This window comes from Botryllus schlosseri, chromosome 7 (assembly GCF_051294905.1).
Source record: "Botryllus schlosseri isolate E-star chromosome 7, Bs_hap1, whole genome shotgun sequence".
NCBI classification, from domain to species: domain Eukaryota; kingdom Metazoa; phylum Chordata; class Ascidiacea; order Stolidobranchia; family Styelidae; genus Botryllus; species Botryllus schlosseri.
Window position 1 is genome coordinate 17,458,950 of NC_137242.1, and position 22,307 is coordinate 17,481,256.

The window sequence follows — 22,307 nt, forward strand, 5'->3', positions numbered from 1 at the left end:
ACTGCACAGCTTGCATAAAAACTACTTTCTCCACGTCTCTCCCACATCCTGCTGTCTCACTTTTGCTTTTTTCCCACCATGGCAGAATTATAACCCCAGTCACGAGGGCCGAGTCCGCGCATGTGGGATTAAATTGGCCTGGAACTTGGAGCAACGGGCGGTCATAATGTATGCGAGAACTATTAGTCCGGTACGGGCTACACGAATTAAATCTAGGTAATCTTGCATGTAGATTGCAAGACCGAACAGGAGTGCAAGGAAAACGGGTCGTCTGTTCTATTCAAATGAAAATTACAGCATATGTAGCCGTATACATATATCCCGAAATCCAAATGTACGTATTGAGCAGTGGGAGCATATTTGAATGTCCTGTAACAAGAACTTACGAAGATTTCGCTCCGAGACACTTCGTTTAGGTCGATAAATTGCACTACACTTGCAGCATGTTCTACTACAGGTCTTCCATCACGAGCATCACATGCTAATACATCACTAATTTCGAGTCAGGATTCGGGAATTATTGACAACATGTGTAGAATGCGCTGTATCACTTATGCAACAGAGCGCGTACCAGAAGGAACGGCAAAAACACTCTGTGACTTTTTAATATTCTTGGATACGGCCATTATGCGGCGAATTTTTATGGCATCAGAATCTTCTTTGTCTTCACTTCTATGCAGTAACAAATTCGTCACAGTCAGTTTCGAAAACTTTCATTGCCCCGTGATGCCTTTGAGATCGCAATCGCGCTTGTTGTATATTGTCATCATGACTTGAATATATGATATATTACCGAAACGACGCTCATATGAACACAGGGTGATATTTCAACCCACTCATTCAAAGAGCACAGTTATAAATACGTAAGCCTACGCGTTCAGGTCCTTCAGCTTCAGTTGCATGACTGATAGATAACGTCAAATGTGTCAAGGTGCTCCGGTCGTAGTGGTGAGATCATTAGTGAACAAAAAAAAACCAATTTCTTACATGGGACTGTTTAAAAATAAAATTTATGTAATGGTCACGAGAACCGCGTTCGAGACATGCATATCCGTCAATTGCAAGGCGATATGCCATTCTCTTTCAGAAGAATCATACATTTCAATAACTTGATCATTATATTCATGGTCTCCAGAAACTGCAAAGAGTTTACTGCCGATACAAAATCTGTTGAAAGATTCCCTTACTCTGTTTAGGGATTTTCCTGTCACCCAGGTGTTCAGGTCAGGGTCGTAGATTTCGGCAAATGAGCTAGCGATTTCACTGGTGGTAATACCGCCAAGTACAAAGATTTTTCTTCCATATTGGACTGCTGATGCATCGCTCCTTGCGACCCGCATACTGGCTAATTGACTCCATTTCATCGAGCGCAAATCCATGCCCTCGACGGATGCAGTTATTGACGATTCTTCATTGATTCCACCGAAGCAATAAAGCAGTCCATTTGCAACCAGCAACGTTGACCGACTTGTCGCGGTGTGTTTGGGGGCAATATAGGACCATGAGTTGGTTGCTGTGTGGTATTTTGACATCACTTTATTCGCAAATAAATAAGCAAACTTCCCATCCGCGACATAAATAGATTCAGAATCTGACGCTAGCTTACACCAATAACCGTGATTCTGTATTGCGTCTGACCTCCTCTGCCATGTTGCCGATTTATCGCCCTATTCGAGCCTGTAAACTGATTGGTCGTACAGGAAGACGTAGATGTATTCATTAAGACAGACTGCCGAGAAGTAGCTTCTTGACATCTTCGCACTGTAAGTGCTCAAGAGAGATACATCATACGTTGCAGGATTGAAGCTCATCAAGGTAAATTCAGCTCTGTTAAATATGACGACTGCGGGTTTCCTGAAATGAATATTATTGCATCAGTACTGTAGATCGTAATCTGTGAGGCTGCAGCTCATTTTGTCCTGTACCACGCCATTTATCATCAAGATAAATACCAGAAAGATTAGAGCCAAAATGGCTGAGTGGCTACACCGCTGGCCTTGCAAGTCATGGGTTTTACTCCCGTTGTCTCCTATAACCAGTAATTTATAGCCTGCAAAATCACTGCCTCTTCCAAGCTAGGGAAATGTAGCCTACTGTGTTACGGCAGCAAGTCAACGTAATCCTTCGTTTATAGCAGTGGTTCTCAACCGCCGGTCCGCGGACCGCTGCCGGTCCGCGACGACATTCCTGCCGGTCCGCCAGGTATATTACAATTTTATACCTTAATTTCAAGATGCAATGTTGAAGGCTTGTCCATTGATAAAATAAACGAAACTTCAAATTTTCAACTGATTCAGAACTTCGTGAGGGAACATTCGGGGTCGAAACATATTCGATTTGACTTGAAGTTCAAGAAGTGTCATTTGACGACATGTGAGCGACAACTATACAGAACAGATACGAGCTGACTCATCGCTAAACAGCGCAGTTTGCGCGATCGTTCGTTTTTGACTGATTCATTTTGTGCAGGACCGTAATTGGGGTACCCCAAACCGCCCAATTGGAGAAGAGCTGAGCTTGAAAGGGGCCTGAAATTATTTTGCAAATGAACATAAATCATGGCGTATTTTTTTGAAACTTTTTCCAACATTTTTCAATTTCTTTTCGCGCTTTGCGCGATTTAGTGTCACTAAATGTCTTGCTTATCAGGTCCCCTTCTCCAAGAAATACGTATGATTTATAGAAATAGGCATTTCGGCGTCAGCCATTACCGCACCGCAACTTATCAACAAATAATGAAGTTTAGGCTAACATGGGACTCAGAAAGATGTGCCAAAAATTCGGCAGCGAGAAACCTGATTCAGTCATGAATGATCGAAAATGTTCGCCATTGGCGCGATTAAGCTACTCAAACTCTCTGCTTACACTGAGCAGAATGAATGTGCTCACAAGTACAAGTGAAACATCCACCCAACTGTAGAGTCTGGGGGCGAAGCCCCGGAAGTTTGGCTTATCGCCCTATGGGGGCAAAAGACCAACGTTTTGGGGGGTGGGCTGACAAAGTATTTTTCGGCCCGAATTTACGGATGGCTGGTACAGCTACCATGAGGTGTTTTCGTGCGGCGCATTGTATTTGTAGTTGTCAAAGTAGCCTGCGTCTGGTGGTAGTGGGCAATGCGCAAAGTAGCCCGACAAGGAGCTTGGTTCGACTCCGAAACGCTTCTTCTCTCGATATTGTCAAAAAGAAGAATATTATTCGAGTTGAGGTGGTCGGTTAGGACTGTAAACGACTCTCGGCGGAAGCACGTTTATCTGGACAAGGCAATTTTACCTCAACTCAGCAGACTCACTATCGTAAAATCCCATGGATGCCGAAATGAAGATAATATTTACGATCAAAGCCCTCTGAATGTCACTCTCTAGCACCATATAATTGCAAAAAAACGGTTGCATACTTTGCATTTTGGCTTCATTTCAATTTTTGAAAGTCCACCGGTCCGCCAGACATTTTTTGAAATTTTACCGGTCCGCGAGGTGGAAAAGGTTGAGAACCACTGGTTTATAGCACTAATCTGCTACAGCAAGTTCATGAACCGGTGAAGCCGGGTGACTCTGTGTTATAAATCATAGCCTGCAACTGCTCAAGTATTAATAGGGGGGATAAATATGTGTAAGCCAGACCTGTTTGTGGCGTTAGTAAATGATGCCTGAGGAACGATTATTTCGCAGGAGCGTATACCTTTCCTTCCCTAACCGTGAACACTTGACTCCGCCCAATTCGGACACATTGGTGCCCCTCACTTGAGTTTCGCAAAGACATCATTCGTGGAAAATTTGAACGCAATTGTACCCAAGTAAAATCCATTATGAAGCTGGCACGGCTTACATATGCAAACATATGATTAACGGTGGCATGCTAAATTGTTTCATTGTGGCACAGCTCGAATTATCCACTATGCAATTAACATGAAAGAAAGATTTGCTAAATATCCTTCCTTTTTCAACTTTTTGTAACACGGACTCTCTCATATACTGAAATGTATGAATCATTCAAATATGGCAGATATCCAATCCAGTACAATAAAAATTTAGATAAAAATCCAAGTGCAGCTCTTGTGTATGAGTCAGCAACAAATAAAGAGATTGAACTTACTAATTTTGTCATTGCACACTATACTGATTACAAGCACACACACTCTTACTACTAATAGACATTGGTCATAAATGGAATTTGATTAAGTAGTCAAAGACCATAGCCTATGTCTAGTCTACATGTACTTAATCAAGTATTCAAAGATTGGGACTTGCAGTCTTTCTTAATCATTTGTTCGACCCAAACAGCTAAGCTACACTACAAATATTTTTAATTTTGTCAAGTGGGAAGCATCGTTTGGTCATATTTACATCATTTTTACAATTTTACAAAACCAGCCGATGCATTTGCTCTGTCACATTATCATGGTATAATTCCAAAAATTGCACCAATTTTGACTGCATCGCGAAAACGCATATTGCGATTTTCTTCCCCTGTGCAACTGAATTGTAATTGGCAAGTACTGTCTAAACCAGTGGTTCCCAACGTGGGCGATATCGCCCCCCAGGGGGCGATTTGTCGGTCCAGGGGGGCGAAAATAGCCAAGGGGGCGATAGGGGGGCGAAAACGGACGAAGGGGGCGATAGGGGGGCGATGGCGCGTTGAAATGGCTATATTGGCGTCCATGACCGTAACTGCCACACCCAAACCCCCAATCGGGATTTTTTCGTGAATTAACAATAATTATAGAGTATTATTTTGGAAATTTAGGCAACTTTATCAAAAAAAATTCGCGCTGCGCGCCATTTCGTGGTCACATGTTTCTTGCTTATTGGATACCCTTCCTCCATGAAATAATACACATGAGTTATAGAAATGGGCCAAGGGCCGTCAGCCATTGTCACACCATGACGCACCAAGACATATGAAGTTTCAGGCCATATAACATGCGACTCCGAAAAGTGTGCCAGAACGAGAAAACCTTGGCGGAAAAGGACTGCCTTTATGCTGACCGACTTCGATATATACGATATACATATATATTTAATTGTCCATAGGCGCCTAAATGGCTGGCGCCAAATGTTCCTGTCCTGGCAATCAGAACCTCGCAGAGAAAATTTAATTGCCAGTGCAGAAATACCAATTTGAAATCGTGTGCGTCTTTTAGTTTAGTACGTATGGGCGATTTGAATGTCTTTTGACATAGCAGACAGGCCACGAAATGTCATTACGTAACGAAGTCATTATACCCACGGGTCCGCCCGAATATGTTCATTTATTGTTCAATGATTATTTACGAGCCATACATTTTCCAAGACACCTCACTCAGCTTTAGCAGTAAATCTGAATACATGAGCAAAGAGAGGATAAAAAATTGACAGCAATATATATGCAACTCCCGCTCATATTGACCGATTAAATCATGAATGATCGAATTTTTTCGCGCGTCCTGCGAATTAAGCCCACTAACTAAAGAGTCAGTCAGTCAGAGAAGTAGCGGTAAAGAGGTATCGGGGGAGTTTGGCCTGAGGGGCTCTGCAGTTTGCTTTATCTCCCTGTGGAGGGGGTCAAGACCAACGTATTGGGGCGGGGGGGCTGTTACGATCCTTTTTTAATCAAGTCGGAGAAATCACCTTTTTCTTAGTCAACTCACCAAAATTTAGCTGGAAAAGTGTAATTTCGAGGTCGAGTCGAAAAGTTGACCCTTTTCTTAGTCAACTCGCCAGTGATTTTAGTCTGTATGCCCATTTTTCGGTTCCCAATATTTGGGGGGCGATGATCGGTGTATAGTTTGAAAAGGGGGCGATGAGTCGAAAAAGGTTGGGAACCACTGGTCTAAACTCTAATTTTATCTATATCAGGGGTGGGCAACTTTTTCGGCCAAAGGGACACATGAGATTTACGAACCATTGCGCGGGCAACTGGAACGTTGATAGCTTTTTTTTAGTCGTCCGATAGGAGCGACCGAATTAGGTAGCATTGCAAACAAGACTTCTATTAATACGCTCTAAAATTGATAACAATATGTCATGCAACTGTGCAGTGCACAACCAGGTCCTGGTCGCGCGAAGCGCGAAATTTGTTTGCTAGATAATGACTGAAATATATCAATAAATATGTTGCTAACATACATTGGGGGTTGCATCTGTATACCACTGGGCTCATTTGGCAAGGACAGGATTATTCGATGTTTAGACATAGCAAAATCGACGGTATCAGTGAACATGCATCTATCATTTTGTGCAAATGTTTTGTCGACGATCTCGCTGCGAGTGCACAAGCGTAGCCACATGTTGGACGACACGTTATCTCCTAATTGCGAATATAGATAGACTCAATTCTGTAAATAATATGTATTTATAATTTTCAAAAGGGGGATCAAATACTGAATGCAAGAAATCTAGTGACAATGAATCATGCGAAGTACCGAGAAAAATTTCAAGTCAAATAAATCTGCTATGAAATATTTTACTTTATGGTCATATACGAAGATCTGGGATAAATGTGGCTGGCCCCTGGATACGTCAATGCGTCAGAACCGTTGTTTTAGTCATCATCAAATTTCGCGGTCATGCTAATCAATTTTTGGTTGGACTTGTAATTTTACCAGACATCAAAAATAATTTCGAGAATTACCTCGCAGGCCACACCTAACCTTCTCGTGTGCCAAATTTGGCCTGCGTGCCACGGGCTGGCCGCACCCGATCTGTGTGGTTATTAATAACAGTGATTGATGGTACATAAAAATTCTATTGAAAATTCTTTGAAAGCAAATGTTTTCATGATAGAGAAGTTGGAGTCGGAGTCGAAGTCAGGGTCGTTCTCACAAACTCCGACTCCGACTCCAGTCAGTATTTCCCCCACGACTCCGACTCCGACTCCGACTCCAGCTATTCTAGTTTTCACGACTCCGACTCCGACTGCATCAAGCGAAAATTACTCCGACTCCGACTCCGACTCCGACTCCACAGCCCTGGTCACAATATCATGGTATTTTCAAAAATTGCATCAACTATAGTGACTTCATCGCGAAGATGCATATTACTTCTTTCTTCCTCTATGCAACTAAATTGTAATTTGCAAATAATGTCCAATTTTATTTAGCTATGTCAGGGGTGGCCAACCTTTTAAGCCAAAGGGCCACATGAGATTTACGAGCCATTGCGCGGACAACTTGAATGTTGGTAATCTTTTTTTAGTCATCCTATAGGAACGAACTGAATTAGGTAACATTAAAAACAAGACTTATATTAGTACACTTCAAAATTGAAAACAATTATGTCATGAAAACTTCGCGTGCAACTGTAGGCTACAGTGCGCAATGTGCAGTCATGCCCTGGTCGCGCAAAGCACGAAATGTTTTCAACGGTAATGAATGAATTCGATCAATAAATATATTACTTGCATGTATATTGTGGGTCGCCTCTGTCTAGCAATTGGCTCATTTGGCAACGACATGATTATGTGGCGTTTTAGACATAGCAATATCAACGGTTTCATTGAACATGACTCTCTCATTTTGTGCAAATGTTTCATCGCCGATGATCTCGCATTGAGCGCACAAGCGAAGTCGCATGTTGGACGACACGGTATTGCCTAATTGCGAGTATATAGTTGGTCTTAAATTCTGTAAATTACGAGTATTTCTAATTTCCAGGAGGGGTTACAATACTAAATGCAAGAAATATAACAATAAATCGTGCGAAGTGCTAAGAAAAATTCCAAGTCAAATAAATCTGCTACGGAATATTCTACTTTATGGCCATATACGAAGATCTGCGATGAATGTGGCTGGCCCCTGGTTACGCCGAAGCGTCAAAACTGATGTTTTAGTCAACATCAAATTTTCCGGTCAGGCTAATCAAATTTGGTTTGCCTTGCAATTTTACCCGATGTTATATCTAATTTCGAGAATTACGTCGCAGGCCACACAAAACCTTCTCGCGGACCACATTTGACCTGCGGGACATGGTTTGGCCGCCCCTGAACTGTATCGTTACTAATAACAGTGATCTATGGTGCATAAAAATCCTATTATAGTTGTGATTATTAGTAATTCAAAGATACATTTGAATGCAATTGTTTTCATGATAAAGAAGTTGGAGTCGGAGTCGGAGTCGAAGTCAGGGTCATTTTCACAAACTCCGACTCTGACTCCAGTCAATATTTTTTCCGCGACTCCAGCCACTACAGTTTTCACGACTACGACTCCATCAAGCGAAAATTAGCCAAACTCGGACTCCGACTCCACAGCTCTGGTGTATACTCATCCACTGACCATTATTTTATCATGGATAACCAGATTTCATGAAGTTATACAATTTGTTGGAGGCCGGCATATCGTAACGTCGCTCCAAGACAAGCTACATATTTTTGAATTACAATGATGGCTTTGTCATGCAGATACTGCGTGATTATCATCCGACCAAAGTGAAGAAAATTCTTTCCAAGTTCAACAAATTCATCTAAATATCCATGTAACTGGTAGCTACATTCTAAAACTACCTTGGCAGTTTACGGAGTGGAAATCACGAAAAGCGAAATTCAAGTTGTACCGCGAGACAGCGGTCGAATATCATTCGTTTCCATGATATTAAGATTGAAATAATTATCTATAATATTATTTTCATTCATATGCGCGTTGCGCAACTTTGTCTTCAAATAAATTTCAACCACGGGATGGGGGAGTCATGAATCACAATTTGGGATATGAACATAGACAGTGAGCGATTTTCTGAGGTATGCAAGGAATCTAACAAATCGATAGTAGGATTATTGTCATGGTTTTGGCAAAACTGTTAAAGTATGGAAGTAAGGAAAAACAATTCCATATCATACTTGGGAAACTTCCATACCATACCATACTTGCACATTTCCATATTCCATACCGAAATTTCGTCCCATATACCATACCATACTTCCATACCATACCATACCATACCATACCATGCCCTGTCTGCAAGTACTTGACATGTATTCCCCAGGAATGCATCTATAATTGGTTACTAGGGTGGAGTGAAAATGAATTTCTTTTAAATCGAAAAAGGGGGTTCTTAAATCCCGACAAATGACGTAAAACTTCAATAGAAATTGAATTTAGGGGTTTGTCCCCATTTTCCAGCCGGCAACCCCCCAATTTCTGCGCGTGAAGGGAGCAAAATTGCATATCTCGGCAACTGCATGCTGGTCGTGGAGTCATGACATATACGGTAGCTCAAAAGCTGCAGAAACATCATGTTTATATACGTGCTAAGATGAAAGTTTTCACTATTGTGAACACAAAACTAGTTATAGCCAAATAACAGTTAGTTGAAATACGTGTAAACGGCGGTAGCAACCAGATACTCAGATGTGTTGGGGCTGCGGGGATCCCATCCTAGTGACGTGATGTATCAGTTGTTTGCAACAGAGGTGAATGCAAGGTTGCAATAAAAAGATCCCGGTCCAACAGGGATACTCGGCGGGTTGCCGTCAGCGGGCCGGGGAGTGCCACTGACGACGCCTGATTGGTTGATCTAGCTAGAATATGGCTGTGGAATGAGACCCTGAGCGGTCGTCGGTCCCCCTTGAGTATGGCCTCCCAACCCACGGGACTGTATTAGTCCTTGAACGAAGCTCAGGGACGAAGCGTACAAAGGTGCGTACAAGATGTGCAAGGCATGAGACGTAACGAGGTGTGAGGGTGGCGCCGTGCGCCAAATCAGTAAAATGGGGTGCAGTATGGCCTCCCAGCCTCATCTGAGGATGAGTTAGTCCCTGGCGGCAGCGTAACAAGGTCTAAAGTAAAACCCAAGAGGGGAAACAAGCGTGGCCCCACTTGTAAGATGCATTAAGGTGTCACGATGTCGGCTCGGCCGGCAATGGAAGTCATCGGAGTGCGGACGCGGGCACGGAGCGGATATCTATTGGGCCACCTACGATTTCACGAAGCTTGCCAAGCCCTGGGTGGAAACCAGTGGGGCCCACAGTGGGTCTGGACTTGCGTTACGACTGTGTCCTGCCACCCCACTCGAAGGGGGTCCGACGACCACTCGGGGTCTCCTTCCACAGCCATATTCTAACTAGAGAGGGAGGGGAGGAGAGGGAGGGAGAGGGGAGTATTTGGGTTGGGGAAAGGGGTATATTAGGGTTGGATGTGGGTTGGGGTCAAAGTTTGGGTTGGGTTTGCCAAGATTACGGCTGGGGGAGAGGGATATTAGGGTTGGAGGAGATGGGTATGGGGATATTAGGGTTAGGGGAGGGGGGATATTAGGGTTGGGGGAGGGGGATATTAGAGTTGGATGTGGGTTGGGGTCAAAGTTGGGGTTAGGGTATCCCAATATTAGGGTTGGGGGATATTATGGTAGGGAGAGGGTGGGATTTTAGGGTTGGATATCGTGTCCCTCACCCCAAACCTAATCTTGGGATACCCTAACCCACCTCCAACTCTAATATCCCCGCCCCCAACCCTAATATCCCCGTCTCCCCCAACCCTAATACCCCCTTCCCCAACCCCTATATCCCCTTCTCCTCCAACCCTAATATCTCCCTTCCCCAACCCTGATCTTGGGATTCCCTAACACCAACTTTTACCCTAACCCACATCCAACCCTAATACCCTCCTCTCCTCCGACCCTAATATCCCCTTCCCCCAACCGTAATCTTGGGATACCCTAACCCCAACTTTGACCCCAACCCACATCCAGCCCTAATATATCCATTCCCCCAACCCTAATATCCGTCTCTAAAAATGCAAAAAAAATTCCTTGTCGTTTATAAAATTTTATCGTGTTCAATGGAAGCATTTATGAGTGTCATGGGCAGCACTGGTTCGATCCCGGGCGTATATCGAAGAAGCGCCAAACTTTTTAGTGTATCACATAAGTGAAAACGCCAATGCGAAGCTCTATGTGCACTGTGCAGGTTACATGGAAAATACAATAGAGGTCTCCAGCCTCGAGAGACACCCGAATCGTGATATACTAAAATAATATGAAGCAAATTCCAACGTCCGCGTTTACAGTTTAATCTTCTGCATCCCTCACAAGTCACAATGCATACGCAAGGTTGCCAATATTCCACAAAAACAAAGGGAGCATAGAAATATGCCAACTGATACCATCGCTGGAGCCACTGTTTTATCGGTTCATAACTTTATTCAACCGGCCAATCATATTATTATTGCAAATTTCTCCGATTGCGATTAAAGGTGCGGATAGAATAGAATCCCTATGACCCACATTTATTGTAATATACTATTGTGTATAAATAGGCTGGTTAATGAACCACTCAAATGAAAAACAAGAGCATGGATTTTGAGGTATATTGGGATTGAGGAATTTTGGTGCGGCCCGCGAGCGATCTGAAGTGTTGAATCCGGCCCGCGACGTCAGTTGAGTTTGACACCCCTGGTTCTGGACACAACGAGACTGAACGACTCACTGCATCTGGGTTACTTCATACTTTACATTTGTCCGAAGGCAACTCTATGGCCATTTTTGACCGGCTTGCCGAGCGCTAAATTCGATAAAACAGGTATCGATGGAAGGCTGTTGCAGTACTGATTACGAAAACATAAATTATATGCTGCGTAAGGCCCTAGAACCCATCAAACCTGCCTCTAATTTTGCATTGTTATGAAGTTTGGCCTTGTGACGCAACAATTCTGTCTGGCAAAACGAGAGTGAAGCTAAGAAGACAGAACCAGACAGCATTTTTGCGTCAAAATACCAAACTCCATCACAATCCAAAATTTGAGGCTGATTTTGGAGGTTCCAGGACCATGAGCAGAATAAAATTTATATTTTCGTTATCAGTACAGCAGTAGGGCTCTTCAAAAATGACTTTTTTTCTGAAATCGTACTGGCTACTTGATGATATTGTTAGGTTACCTAATTTAAGCCTACACACAAAATTTGATTCAATTCCAGCCAGTAACCGCTTTGCTACAGGAGAAGTAAGTTTCTATTTATTATGTAAAAATAAATAATAAAAAATTTTAAAATTTCCTATTCACCCCATGAAAGTGTTGGCCTGTCTATAGAAACGATGCTCACCAAATTTGGTTAAATTCCAACCAGTGGAAGCGGAGTTATTGCCGTCGAAAAATTTGGATTTGAATAAAATAGTATTTACGGTGAGCACAACTATAATAAATAAACAAAGAATCGGTCACCGTAAATACTATTTTATTCCAATCCAAATTTTTCGACGGCAATAACTCCGCTTCCACTGGTTGGAAATGAACCAAATTTGGTGAGCTTAGTTTCTATAGACAGCCTAACACTTTCATGGGGCGAACAGAAAATTTTCAAATTTTTTATTCTTTATTTTTATATAATAAATAGAAACTTTCTTCTTCTGTAGCAAAGCGGTTACTGGCTGGAATTGAGCCAAATTTTGTGTGTAGGCTTAAATTAGGTAACCTAACAATATCATCAAGTAGCCAGTACGATTTCAGAAAAAAAGTCATTTTTGAAGAGCCCTAAGCAGCAGCTTTCCATTGATATCCGCTTTATCGAATTTAACGCTCGGCAAGCCGGTCAAAAATGGCCATAAAGTTGCCCTTGGTCAAATGGAAAATGTGACGTAATGCCAATGTAGTGAGCCGTTCAGTCTCGCTTTGTCCGCAACATTCAGGAAACTATGGTTACATTCTTTGAATAACGTATGTACGTACACTCGTACAGCATACCTGAGGCATCCCAATCTCCTTATAGCATACAATAGATTGCGAGCTGCTGCTCCTTCTGCTTCTTTATTTCGCGACGAAGCATCGCTTTTTGAATCAGTACACAACCTCGCATCGTCAACAGTCTCTTCCTCATCGTAGTATCCTATCGATGAACATTTTGATTATGACAGGTATTAGCGAATATTTATAAACCTGTAGGGCGTGTAGGCTAACACCTCTTCGAATTAAGAATGTGAATAATATTAATGGTGGGACAACTTTTCTGAATAAGACATGATTAGCTTGTATAGGCGTACATGTTGGGGAGAACACAATGCGCAATCAACTTCGGTTAGCCGAAATTGTTTAAACTGTTTCGTGGGGCTCTCAGAGAGTCCTCAAGTAAGTACAGTGTACACAGCAGACATGGGGTGATTACTTCATGAATGTAATCGATTGCGATTACGATTACTTCTGGATCACGCGATTACGATTACGATTACGATTACAGCAAAATCAGGAAGTAGTCGATTACGATTACGATTACATTGAAAAAGTAATCACGATTACTCACGATTACATTTATTTTGCTTTTTATAATTAATCTTAAAAGATATATCGGAAGACAATATAAGGATTTCGATGAAAAGGCGTAATGAGATAAAAATTTTCTTCATAGATAACATGTCCTTTGCTTGTTACGTCATAATGTACCAAGTGACCAACAATTTGTGTGTGCGTCTAACGAAAGTTTTTGTCTGCTACGTATGGGTGACTACAATATGTTTTTATTATATAACAGGCAGGAGCTCACGAATTAACAACATACAATGAAGCAACTATAACAACATATCAGATGTTATAACTATGAATTACTTGCCCCCAGCTGCACCGGAAAATCTGACCATCGAGGATATAAAACTCATAGTGATATAATGCAATTACCAATATACTGACGAAATTCAATCATCGACCGGGAAATTGAACAGCTTATGAGTCCCAAGAACAACGTTTGGAGTGAGGGGACGAATTGATGTTTTGGTCCTGATTATAGCTACGACCCAAGCTAACATGGTGCATAAGCGGATGGCTATGGCGGCAGGTCCGAATTTTAAGTAAAGAATCGGAAATAACGAATGGCGCACGTTTCAAATATCTATTTACTATGTGTGGATACTTATTACGCAATGACGAGCAAAGCTAATAGGCTACTTCTGACGTAATAATGAACAGAGAGTGGCGATTGAAAATCAGACGTTTGTGCTAACAATAAACCTGGTATAATATCTCTTCCTTGTTAACGAATGTTCAGTTTATGTCATAGTGCTTGCACGAATAAAAAGTAATCGTTCTTTCACAAGGAAATCGATTAGATATGAGAAGTAGTCGATTACGATTACGATTACTTCGGAATTTTTTCGAATGTAATCGATTGCGATTACGATTACTCGAAAATGGTGTAATCGTCGTAATCGATTACGATTACTAATCGCGATTACCCCATGTCTGGTACACAGTAGGGTTGTCCAAAATTTGGAAAATCTCAAAAAAGATGCGTATCCATGTCTCATTCTGTAGATTATTGATAAAAAACGTCAATGAACCTGCAATAAGCTTACAGGAAAGTCGTTAACATTTGTCTAAATGCGTTTGAAAGTAGCTGCCATAGATTGGGTGTGTTCGCGACCATAGAACGGCGAGAAGACTAGTAATCACGAAATCACGTCACTTGATTGGTTAATCAGCTATGCTTCAATGATCACGACCACGGCGGTTTGCTGATTATGTGCTTCTACTAGTTCAAGAAGTACGCTGACGGCAATGATGATTCTGTAAGCGCATTGTACGTTGGTGATTAAATACTAAAATGAGACACTTGGTCATTGAATTTTTAGTGTTAAAACTAGATAACGATAGGTTCAGAACAACAATACCCTCCATCAGGCATGACAGAGGTGAAACAGCGAATGCTTGTGAACTTATAGATCCCAGAAATACCTATCTGATATGATTGAGATTACGCCAAGTGGCAGTGCAGGTAAAGTATATTAGTTATCGCCAAACTGGTGCAGCACACCATGTGAGATGGATTGTGGACACAATCCCGTATGCTCAGAAGATATATGGGCCGACCAGGTAGCTTACATTGGGACTCTAAAGAAATATAACTACCGCACCGCTTCAATACATTCTTTTTTACGTCCATGTCGGGTTTGATTGAAGCATTAGTCGTGATGCAGCCGGTAATGATCTAAGATTCATTATGGACATGCTAAACAATGCAAGAGAACAGCCTTTTTGCTGGTCCTACCTGCATAGTCCATGCTTGCCTTTAGACCTTTTTCCGGGGCATCATTGAGGACTTAGACAGCACTCGCGGGTATGATTCATTATGCTGCAAGAATGTGACAAGTGCCAAGCATAAATGGCTGATTCATACAGCCCGTACAGCTTTCAAGACTTCAACTATATAGGCTACTACGACAAGATAAGATCAGACACAGTAGTGTCAATGTAAAGTTTTATATTTGTATTCAACCATGGAACATCCCCTCTGAAACTAGAAGTTCGTTCGCCACTTGCATAAGCGCCGTTGCAATACTTATTCTCGTGTTTTTGTGCTTCCTTCGATCAAAACAAGGCATACAGGCTACAACGGTTGCCTTCACAATAAGCCATCAAGTCATGTATTTAAAGTTTTTGTGAAGCAGCTGTTCTTTGTTCATCATGCATTTCGTCACTCAACATGTTCTGAATTAATCTTAAATCATTATCTGCGGACCAACCTACAATACGCTTACAGAATCACTACCGTTAGCCGACTTCTTGACCAGCTGATCAGCAAGCCGCCACCGTCGTGATCATTGAAGCATAGCAGATTAGCCAATCAAGCACCGTGATTTCGTGATTTCTAGTCTGCTTGCCGTTCTATGGTCGCTGACACGCCCACTCTACGGCAGCTACTTTCAAACGCATTTAGACAAATGTTAACGACTTTCCTGTGGGCTTATTGCAGGTTCATTGACGTTTTTTATCTATAATCTATAAAATGAGACATGGATACGCATAAATTTTGAGATTTTCCAAATTATGGACAACCCTAGTACACAGTCAAGACGAAATTGCAGTGATTACTTCAAAATACAGTAGCCGCGTTGACACTGTTCGAGTAGCACAGTGGTCGGGAACCTTTTTTGCCCGAAGAGCCATATTGGCCCTATTTTTCCCATCTCAACTCCCAAAGAGCCATACATGCCAATCAACTGTTACGTCACAATTGGAAATTCGTGACGTCATGGTAGCACTAATTTGAACTCACTACATATGATTCCTCGTGTGCGCCACATTTTTTCTGTAAAATCTGGTATTTATTGCTCGAAAATAAAGCTCGAAACGAGAGGTAAGACGCAGACGGGTCAAGCATCCACCAAGGATAACGCAAGTCCTTGTATAAGTAGCTTAGAATTTATTATAACTGATATTAATCGAACGTGACTGTCACACTGATTCCGAAAATCCAAGGGCGCAGATAATAAAGTCAGCTGATCCGGGAGAATGCTAATCATGTGATTAAAAACTGCTAATCTGGATGCATCTCAGGCGGAGATAATAAAGTTAGCTGACCCGGAATATTGCTAATCGTGTAATTAAATACTGCTAATCGCGACTCATCAAGTTGGAAAGGTTACGCCCGATCGTTAGTGGAAGTGTCCCGAGTTTTCAATCAAGTGGCATAATCTGTTGCATCATAATGCGAAAACGCGTCATATGCCATCAGTTGTCAATTTGTTGAACGAAACAGCAGCCTGCTGATAGCGACACTGGCACTGTAATATGTCGAATTATCATCATCGCGAAATGAAGGTCGTGTCCAATTCGTTCGGTACAGCTGAGAAATGGATTATAGAATATTGGTATCGCTATGCAATGGCGGATACATAATTAGTGAAGCTATTACCTAGGAGACCATCGCCACGGTCATTATCGGAAATATTGGTGGGTAGGAATGGTACGCAGTTTTTACCGATAACAAGTTATCTATAGTTTGTTCCTGTTTGATAAATCAAGAGATTAACACTCACTTTATGCGCTGCGATCAACCGGTTTCCTTAATCCTAGGTTGATAAATCCTGACGAACGCGATAATAGACTTTTAGTGCTAATCTAACTTTATTATCTTCGCCCTAAATACTTATCGACTTCTCCATTCTCAAAGTATTCGGCGGTAACATAACGTTGCGCAACACCCATAAATTTTATACTACACAGAACGTGGAGAAAACGGAACGTGGATAGCTATGGCGTTGTTTGTAATTCGAGTTTGTAATTGTGAATGTCGAATCCACAACAGTTCATTTCGCGCCGTAGATCAGGACGACAATGTGTATTTGAAAACTGCGTTTTGAAATGGGCGGCGCTATATCTGCTGTGCTCTTCGACTCAACGTATCGCACAATTCATGATTTCGATTCGGATACATCGCCAGGAGGTTTGAGTCAGGTAGTCATTTCGATGGCGTGGGTTCGAATCCCATCGCTGCCACCACGCCAGGATACAGAGCCTGTACTCCCTGTTGCACCACGAAACGATGTCGCCACACGATACGTTTATTACAGAAGAGACATCTTAACAGCACGAGTAGTCGTTATGTCAGGCAACTAAATAAACGGCGCAATCAGAGAAGTAATCATTAGCGTGCCAATTGACAGGTGCCGAGATTCGGCTCCAGTATATCACAAACAATACTGGCGCATGGAATTTGCGAGTGATATTGGCCGCCGGCGTGAGAGTAACTTAAATTTGATGATTTTGAAGAGAGGGGGTCCGAGCCCCTAAACCTGAAGACGGCATTGTCTTTACCTCTGAAAGACATGTTTATACTGCCACCAGAATAGTTATTTTGGCCGTGATGAAAATTTACCAACAAGTCGCTGCGATATTGATCAATTCAGTACAAAAATTAATATTTGGCAAAGAGCCATATCTTATACCCAAAAGAGCCATATATGGCTCGCGAGCCATAGGTTCCCGACCACTGGAGTAGCACATCTTAATTCTCCTAAAACTCGTACCAAATGATGTAGTTTGCCTTGTATTGCTTTTCCATTGTATGCTATCACTATTATGGTTCAACTTGCTGCGGTTTCGTGCGCTTGGCTTTGAATGTGTTTGTTAAATGTGTCGTCATTGTCTATTGTTTATCAATATTTATTGCTATTTGTATGCACATATGGGTGTTCTATTAGTAGATATCGCTTACTCGATTCCAATTTTTTCTGTCATTGCTGGGTATCATTTCTGTTGGTGCTGATGAAAATCAATAAAGAAATGATATCTTGATTGAATATTACGCTAAATGTCGTGATATCTATATAAAGTTCGGTTAACGAAAATTCACCAGTAAAACATTATATATTATAGAAAACTTACGGTTGCTGCACTTTTTATACGGTGAACACTATTTAATATTGACGATCGATACGCGATTACATTGCTTATAAAAACAGATACCATACATTTTTAAGATTTTCAATAACAGTATTCATAGGCAATATACGAATGGATTTTTATATATGCTGGCAAACAACCAAATATGGTAGTTGGCGCCCTCGGCCGTACTACAGTCACGGCCGTACAGGACTACGACAGTTCCGAAAATATTGGTTTTGTCGCATATTGTTGTCAACGTATCGAAATATGATCATTGTGGACACGCTAAAAGAAATTGACGTATCAAAAATCAACCCAAATAGAGACATACTATTTTGTTTATATAGCAAATATATTTAGAGGCGACCTTCGAGATTTTTCAATCCCCGCCTTAGTTGTCCAGTTCGGGGGCAGCAGATTGTTACAAGTTCTTGCTTCACATCCACGGGAAATAGGTATTTATTTCCGATGGACTGATCGGCCCAATGGTGGTGGCGCCGTTGTTTGGCATGCAGTTTTAAGTGCATGGAATATCGTTTTATGTGGTGCAAAGTGCAATGTCATCGTATTATTGATATATTGCAATCACACACAGGGTTGTAATGACTCGAGTCACGATTTATCGTTGACTCGACTTGACTCGAGTCATTTTCTTATAAATGAAAAATGACTCGACTCGACTCGAGTCAAGCTGTTTATTGACTCGACTTGTACTCGAGTCATTGTGCATGACTCGGACCAAGTTATATGACTCGAGACTGGATCTACCAAGACAGGCATTTCATTGTAATTGCAAAGAATAGTTAAGTTATCACACTGTTATTATTTGGTATATCAGTACTGGTACTTGACAATGCTACCAGAAACTGTTTAAAGTAAGGAAAATTAGTGTATTAATAATGCGAAGCATTCGATATCGCCGATCAGCATTGCAAAAAGTGGATTTCACATGACATTACTTCGGAACTGAACAGTCAACACAAGGACTTGGATTCGGACTCGAGTCAATAAACTATGACGCGGACTCGACACTCTAATCCATGACTTGGACTCGGACTTGACTCGAGACAAAACTATAAAAGTGAGATTGACTTGTGACTCGGAACCTAGTGACTAGGTTACAACCCTGTGACAAATTCAATATGCCTGTGCTCTTATTGACATATAAAGTTGATACTCTTACCCGAGGTGATTTCTACTTCATCTCCGACCCAGCAAGGATGTTTAGCAACTTCATAAATGCTTGGTCTTCGGCTTCGCTCCTTCTTGATCATATTTCCGATCAGGTGCTGCCATGTATTTGGATTCTTCGCACACAGTCCAGTAAAGTCCGTAATATCATTCATGACGTTGTGAATCAATGCATGTTCATCGCCGCCGAATATGTTTTTTCCACATGACAGCATATTGAACAGCACGGTGCCGAGTGAGAATACATCAGTCCTACGAGACACCCAATTGTTTCCGAAACTCTCTATAGGCCGATAGCCGTTCGTACCAAATTGACTCTTGTGGAAGATTTTGCACTGACCTTCGCGAAGTACCACGCTCAATCCAAAGTCAGCGACTTTAACGCGAGAGAAGTCAAGGGAAATGAGGACGTTGGATGGCTTCAGGTCTAGATGAATTACTCTGTTATCGTGAAGATATGTAACCCCGGCTACTATTTGACGTGCGAATTCCAACATTTCAGTCGAATTGCACAGTTCGCCAGCTTCCCGTTTCGACATTATATACTGACCAAGGTTTTGGTTGTGGCACTTATCCAGAACTAAATAAAAATTACACTCTAGAAGTCCAGTATAGGCTCCAGATAGTATTAAAGAAATGATGTTGCTGTGAGAACCGAGTTTTGTGAGAATCGTAGCTTCATTTTCGATTTGTTCATTAAGCAATGAAAATTTCACAACGCAGGGTCGGTAGACTCCAGCGAGGCTTTTGATTTCGCCTTCAAATACGTTGTCATGCGCTCCAATTGGCCTATCCCGGAACATGATGATCATATCTGACAGTTCGAGAATTTCTGAAAATACAATCAACACCTTTGATTCGTAGTGATTTAAAAGCGTATATGTATTTTGAATGCAAAATGTGAGAGTAATCTATATTTAACTGTTGTTCTTATTCCAGATCGGTAAATCTAGAATATGCATCATTATTAATAGGGGTATTCAATGTATTTCGAGGTAGGGTTAATTGACGAGACCTTGTAGACATTCCACACACATCGTGTAAATGTGATGTGCTACCGTACGATTGATTAATGAGATCGATATGCATTAGACCTATAGCCTACTTAACAGCTTCGCAACAGCTCCGCTCTAGTTTATGCCAGTACTTGAAATTTGGAAACCTCAGTTTATTTAGTGGTGGGATGCCGCGAGCTACTTCCCTTTGATATGGTGCCGCAAGGTCAAAAAGCTTGAGAACCAGTGAGCTATATACGACACCTGGAGGGTCTGGTCCATATTGAACAATTGAGGTTCTGGTATCTTCACAGAATTCGTCATCTCCTGAATTGTGGGACATGAACCTGAAAGCAAAATTTGGAACCATTTTACACGCTTATGTCGGCTCATATTGTTTGATGAGTGTAAAACTGCATGTAGATTTAGTTTAACAGGGTCACGTAATTCCCCACTTGGGAAACACTGTTTCGGGTGCGGCCGTAATCACGAAGTAAATGATGCCAATAATCGTGTAGGGATGGTGCCAACGCTAGGTTCACGCTCGTATTCATATTTCAGAGATCTGCTTTCACGATCGAACCTTGGACCATTGGTAGGTTCAGCCATTTGAACAATTTTTGTGAAATGCCACTATTCTGCGTATATCATAACATCAATGATGAAAATTATTGGATTTCAGCTGTGTCACGATGACAGCGAAGGGAAAAACTCAACATCAAACCAAGTAGCCTAATATTCAATTAACCATAGTTTCTTCTTAGTTTTAGATTGTGTATTGGAATATTCCAACTTACCCGATCTTTGTTCTATGTGATGAATCACTGCTATGGTTTTCCATAACCACTCTAAAATAATGTATTTAGGTAGATTTGCGAATTGTCGAACGTAACCTGAGGCTATGGTAATCCACATATGCTGTAGCCTATTCGAAACCTGCTCAAAACGGGTACACTAACATTTACATAACCAATACCGTACACCAGGGCCGGCCAACCCGTGGCCCGCGGGCCACATCTGGCCTGCGAGAAGGTTTTGAGAGGCACGCGAGGTAATTTCCGAAATTTCTAATATCATCAAAAATGGATTGCGCAGATTGTGAACTTGCAAGGCCAACCAAAAATTTGATTAGTCTGGCTGCAACACTTGAGATGTGATGACTACAATATCAGTTCCGAAGCATTGACAGATCCATCAGCCATTCACATATTGGTAGATCTCCGTACACTACAATAAAGCAGAATAATTTGCGATAAATTTATCAAAGTTAAAAATCTTGTACAAACTTAGCGCAATATGTTGTCACTCGATTTCTTGTTTTTAATATTGTTGCCCTTTTGCGAAAATGGAAGAACACCTAGTGTATCAGATTGAGTCTAACTATATTCGCGATGACGAGACAAAGTGTCGTTCAACATATGCGACCGTGCGTTTGCGCTCGCAGTAAGACTGTCGACTATGAAACTTTAGTCACATTCCATAATGAAACTAGGCACAATATGATTGACGCATGTTGGTCGCAGCTTTCGATATCGATGTGTCCATGCGCAGCCCAGTCCTCGCAAACTTAGCCCAGCGATATACAGCAGGTCCGCAATATAGTCAACTGACAATATTATTGACCAATGAACTTCAAAAAAATTTCGCGCTTCACGCGGATAGTGGCCCGCGCATAAGTTCGTCAATCGAATGTGGCTCTTTGGCTAAAAAGGTTGGCCAGCCCTGCCGTACACGATACCGACGGAACATTACGTAGGCTTATGATCATACGCAACAATTTTAAACTTGGTGGCTATAGTGTCATAGCAAGAAAAACATACAAAATGACATCATAAGGCAGCAGACGTGTGTAACGACAATTATGTCAGAGGCCTGCTGCTCTATGAGACCGCTTACTTTTTTCCATTTATCAGTGCTTGGATTGGCCAAATCCTGCGAATTCATAGTGGGTTGTTAACTTTACGATTTGTCCGTAAACAAAATAACGCGTACGAAATAGAAACAGCACATGAACGTTCCTATTGTATCGCAATAAACGCTATAACCATAGTGTCCTATATGGTGT

General features: G+C 41.7%; 1 protein-coding gene across 1 annotated transcript; it reads right to left on the minus strand.

Annotated features, from left to right (window-relative positions):
• Positions 1 to 503: 503 nt before the first annotated feature.
• Positions 504 to 21,591, minus strand: LOC145442850 (death-associated protein kinase 2-like). Its single transcript, XM_080320879.1, has 4 exons — positions 20,507 to 21,591; positions 19,240 to 20,079; positions 12,648 to 12,789; positions 504 to 1,854 (listed from the first exon to the last, which is right to left on the minus strand). Exons 1-4 carry the CDS (start codon positions 20,610 to 20,612, stop codon positions 1,668 to 1,670), a joined length of 1,275 nt encoding a protein of 424 aa, XP_080177005.1. The 5' UTR covers positions 20,613 to 21,591; the 3' UTR covers positions 504 to 1,667.
• Positions 21,592 to 22,307: the final 716 nt, after the last annotated feature.

What these genes read in the sequence shown, in the direction of transcription:
- LOC145442850 (XM_080320879.1), bottom strand. Translation starts at nt 20,612, where the DNA reads ATGGTTCCAAATTTTGCTTTCAGGTTCATGTCCCACAATTCAGGAGAT. An exon ending in TGAAGTAGAAATCACCTCGG is followed by an intron (nt 12,790 to 19,239) that starts GTAAGAGTATCA and finishes GTTCATCGATAG; the next exon opens with GATACTACGATGAGGAAGAG. An exon ending in AGGAGATTGGGATGCCTCAG is followed by an intron (nt 1,855 to 12,647) that starts GTATGCTGTACG and finishes TATTCATTTCAG; the next exon opens with GAAACCCGCAGTCGTCATAT.